The sequence below is a fragment of the Stegostoma tigrinum genome, chromosome 23 (assembly GCF_030684315.1).
Source record: "Stegostoma tigrinum isolate sSteTig4 chromosome 23, sSteTig4.hap1, whole genome shotgun sequence".
Taxonomy (NCBI): domain Eukaryota; kingdom Metazoa; phylum Chordata; class Chondrichthyes; order Orectolobiformes; family Stegostomatidae; genus Stegostoma; species Stegostoma tigrinum.
In genome coordinates this window covers 47,550,424-47,555,059 of record NC_081376.1, presented here as the reverse complement: position 1 = coordinate 47,555,059, position 4,636 = coordinate 47,550,424, and the positions used below count along the sequence as shown (strand labels likewise).

At 41.4% G+C, this 4,636-nt stretch overlaps 1 protein-coding gene across 7 annotated transcripts in view; it reads left to right on the top strand.

The window, feature by feature from the left end:
- Positions 1 to 1,383, top strand: part of fbxl16 (F-box and leucine-rich repeat protein 16) — a 290,017-nt gene extending 288,634 nt beyond the window's left edge. For 6 of the 7 annotated variants that reach the window (XM_059654147.1, XM_059654148.1, XM_048552820.2 and 3 more), the window contains exon 6: positions 1 to 1,383. This exon is cut by the window's left edge and continues 120 nt beyond it. In XM_059654147.1, coding sequence (XP_059510130.1) covers positions 1 to 29 — 29 coding nt within the window. In that variant the 3' untranslated portion in view covers positions 30 to 1,383. The other variant, XM_048552815.2, reaches the window with a different exon arrangement.
- The last annotated feature ends 3,253 nt before the right edge of the window (positions 1,384 to 4,636 follow it).

The following is a 4,636-nucleotide window of genomic DNA, read 5'->3' as shown; positions in this document are numbered from 1 at the left end:
ATCTTCCCCGCTGTATGGTGATTGAATAAGGACAGCAGGGATTGGCTGTTTTCATACAAGTACCACCCCCAGCCAAACCCAGCACTGATGACCAATCAGAGTAAAGCTTGGAGACGAATCTGCGTCGGCTCAAATGATTGGAAAAATGTTTTTCATGGCGTCAGGAATGAGAAAAAAACTGTGAATATTAACAAACTGAAATTCTTTTTGCTTTGGTGTGCACCAGAGTCATCCCATTCTCTGTCTGGATGTGTGAATTCCACAATCATTCCTGCTCATCACACTGCTCTTTTTAACTAAACGTGGAGTGGTTGTGACCAGGCTTGTTCTGAGCATGTGCAGCATTTGCGGGTAGCTGCTGTCACATGCTGCTGCTGTAACTCTTGTTGTTTCAGTGCTGGATCTCTGTAATGTGTCTTAACGTCTGTGTAGAGTTCCGTTTGCTGAAATGTTTCCCACTGCGGATGTGAGGCTGTAACTCTCTTGTCAGGAGCGAGTTGTGATAACCATCCCTCATACCAGGAGATGGATCTCTTCTGGAGGTGCTTGCCAACTCATTCTGTTGACTCTATCTGACTAACAAAGGAAACATGTCTCCACCAGCCCTCACATCAGCAGACAATTCCTTTTTAACTTGGTATTCTCCTTTTCAGTTACTAAGGCTGGCTGGTTCACCGCTGAAATCTATAAGAAGAAGAAAGTGGGGGAGCTGGATTGAAATTTAGATGATTGAGTGCAATGGGTGTCATTTTTCCATCCAGGTCAAAGGTCAAATGGAGAGACGGTCAGCATCAGCGATGGCCCATTTCATTCCTTAAGACTTCAGAGATGGGCTGATCTGGACTGTTTTGATATCTGCAAGAGTTTGTTTTCATAGAGACCAAAAGAAGCCCACTCTGATTCTGTGCCTCCTGTGAGAGCAGGATGCCTCTGGGACTTTCTTACTGTGTATATTTTTCTGTCTGTTTGGATACTCTTTAAAAAAAAAGTTACAGCTTATATTTGCTAAGTGTTTTCCTGTGCTGTTGCCCACTGGCTCGCCTGTGATTTATATACTGCATTGCTTTAAACGAGTAGGTACAGGAAGAGATTGAGACAATGAAAGTGAAGAGGAAGGTGTGCATTCCATACGCCACTTGTAAAAGCACCAAGTTCTTCTACCACCCCCTTCCCCCCGTCCCCAAACAATGAAATTTTACAGAACCATTCAAAGCAGAAGCTGAATATTATTTCTAACATTGCTTTCCGCTGGATTGTGATGCCTTTGTTGTGTACAGTGTGATGCTTCCATGCTGCAGTATCCTTTCGGAAAGTCAGTACACTGTCAGTACAAATATTCTTAAAATAAATATTCCAAACAAAACACCAAGGCCTGGCTAACATTATTGAAAGTGCTTGCCAAACAAATACATTGAAGACCATTCCAAACTAAATGCACCTGTTTACTGCTGCCAGTTTAAACCCAAACCTCGCTTGCTAAAACCCAAATGCTTACTAAAGCAAATGCCATTTCAATGTTGTTCCTGGCTGCAAAGCTGCTATTATCATAATGATCTAATCTTCATATCCATTTCTCATTTCTGCGTTCAGCTACAGGTGTTGTATTGCATTTTCCTTTGAATTTATTTTAACACCTACATTGATGCAAGAATGAAAGAACATTAGTATTGGGCTTCTCACATTTACTCACTGCTTGAAGAGGTCAGCAGATACTATCAATCAAGAGGAGCCCACATTGATTGTCATCAATTTGAAGTGTCCTAGGCCCAACCATCTTTACCTACTTCACTTATGGCCTTCCTTCTATCACAAGGTCAGATTGGGGGATGTTCACCAATGATTGCACAATGTTCAGCATCATTTGAGACTCTTCAGATTCAGAAGCATTCCATGTCCAAATACAGCAAGATGTGGACACTATCCGGGTTCAAACTGAAAAGTGGTAAGTAACATTCATGCCACACAAATGCCGGGCAATGACCATCTCCAATAAGAGAGAATCTAACCACTGCCTCTTGACATCCAATTTCTGGGGCTTACCATTGCCCAGAAACTGAATTAGACTAGCCATATAAATACTATAGCTACAAGAGTGGGCCAGAGGCTTGGAATACTGCAGCAAGAACCTCACCTCCCGACCCTACAAACCATCTACAAGGCACAAGTAAAGAGTGTGATGGAATACTCCACACTTGCCCGGATGGGTGCAGCTCTAAAAATGCTTAAGAAACTTGAAAATATCCAGGACAAAGCAGCCCAATTGAATTGGCGCCACATCCACAACATCTACTCCCTCCAGTATCTCATCACTCAGTAGCTGTAGTGTGTGCCTTTTACGAGATGTACTGCAGAAACCCATCAAGCCTCCTTAGACACAACCTAGCCAGTGATGCTGAGATCCCAAGAATGACCATATGAAAAAAAAGACAAGGGGTCATCATCACCTGCAAGTTCCCCATCAAGCAAGTCACCATCCTCACTTGGAAATATATTGCCGTTCCTTCAGTGTCAATGGGTCAAAATCCTGGAATTCCTTAATGACATTGTGGGTCAACCTACAACACATCAACTGCAGCGGTTCAAAGGAGTAGCTGACCACCGCCTTCTCAAGAGTAACTGGGGATGAGTAATAGATATCTGTGATCAGAGATAATGGGAACTGCAGATGCTGAAGAATCCGAGGTAACAAAGTGTGGAGCTGGATGAACACAGCAGGCCAAGCAGCATCTCAGGAGCACGAAAGCTGACGTTTCGGGCCTAGACCCTTTGCCAGCCAGCGGCACCCATGTCTCGAGGGCGAATTAAAAACACTGCAGACACCCACTGCATTTAGGGTGGGTGGGCAGAGGAATTTTGTTGGTGAGGTAAAGGTATCGCTAAAATGAGAAAGACATTTGAATATTGTATGCCTTTGATTTCCCTGTAAAAGTTAGGAAAGGAAGGTTTGCGTCTCCATAACTTTCTAGTCAGACCTTTAATCTTTCTCAGGGTTGGCTCAATCATTGGTTTTAAATCCAAGTATTACTCCTCAGACTTGAGCCCATTATCTAGGTGTAGTGATTGGTAAGAGGTGGACCTCATTGACTATGAGATTGGGTTCATTACCCCAGGCCGATCACAAATCCCTGGCCAACAAATAAAAACAGGGGATTTAGAATCTCCTCAGTTGAGGGGATGGACTCTGAGTTGGCTGGCCATCCATCCAGTGTACTGTGCACAAGTAAATAAAGGGGAACTGGGTGATGGGATACTGGCCTCTGCAGTTATTTCATGAAGCTAGCTGTTCAATGTGGTACTGGATCTTACTGGATCATGTCTGTCCTCTCAGGTGACTATCAACAACCCTGTGATGCTATTTGAAGAGCTACTGCAATTTCTCCAATGTTGAAACTTACTCAAATAAGCTTCCTTCTGCAGGGCATAAGAAGATAAAACATTAACTTATGTCAGAGCAAAGCTAAAGAATGGGAAAGAGTAAAGAATAGTTGATCAGCCCAGGCCAGAGCAGGTTAAAATAATTATATACTTTTCAGTTTAAAGTAGAAGAGGAACAGAAGAGAAAATTGTTTAGAAATATGATGCATGGATAAAGCTAGTGTTTGTAAATTTGATGCAGGAATAGAGCAAAAGGTATGGCTGAAAGACTTGGAAGAAAATGTGGCATGATTTTGGTAAGTAATTCTCCTACATTAAAATACATTAGTGCAGCAAGTAATAAACTGATCAAAAAAAACCTAGTCAAGAATGTTAGTATTATCAGCTTGTACACAAAATGATTTTAATGTGGATAAGTTCTGGCTAAGATGTAAAATTGCAATAGTAGTGAGGCTAGTGGACATGATAGTCCAGGGAGAAAAGTCTAGATTGGGAGAACTAGGAGCAAACTTGAATAGCTGGATGTCCTGAGATAATGGGAACTGCAGATGCTGGAGAATTCCAAGATAATAAAATGTGAGGCTGGATGAACACAGCAGGCCAAGCAGCATCTCAGGAGCACAAAAGCTGACGTTTCGGGCCTAGACCTCTCTGATGAAGGGTCTAGGCCCGAAACGTCAGCTTTTGTGCTCCTGAGATGCTGCTTGGCCTGCTGTGTTCATCCAGCCTCACATTTTATTAGCTGGATGTCCTTATGTGTCCTTACATGTCCTTCTGCTCTGCAGAAATTGTTTGAATATAAATGAGATAATATTACAACAACAAAGTCCTAGCTTTCACTGAAAGCAAGTAAGCTAAGTGTGCTTTGCTATGACCCTCTGAAGAAATCCCAGTGATTTTGCATGTTTCAGGCATTTTCTTAGAACACTGAATCAACTCTGGCATATTAAAGTGAAAGGCATTTTGGAGTATTCCAGATTGTTATTCTGCAATAAACCAGATAAATGTTAATTTAAAAAAAGTTTTAAAAGATCCTCAATATAATGCAAACTTCTCTTTTATCTTTCCTTTCATGAAGTTAAATACTCAAGTGACAGAAAATGTAAACTTTATTACCAACTAAATTGGATAAGTATCAAGTATGTAAATGGATTAAAGAACAATAAAAGTAGTTGCAATTGTTTTAAAGCCAATAACACTTTCATAGGATTTGATGGCATTCATAGATCTACAACTTTCCATGATAGTTTCTGGCATTATT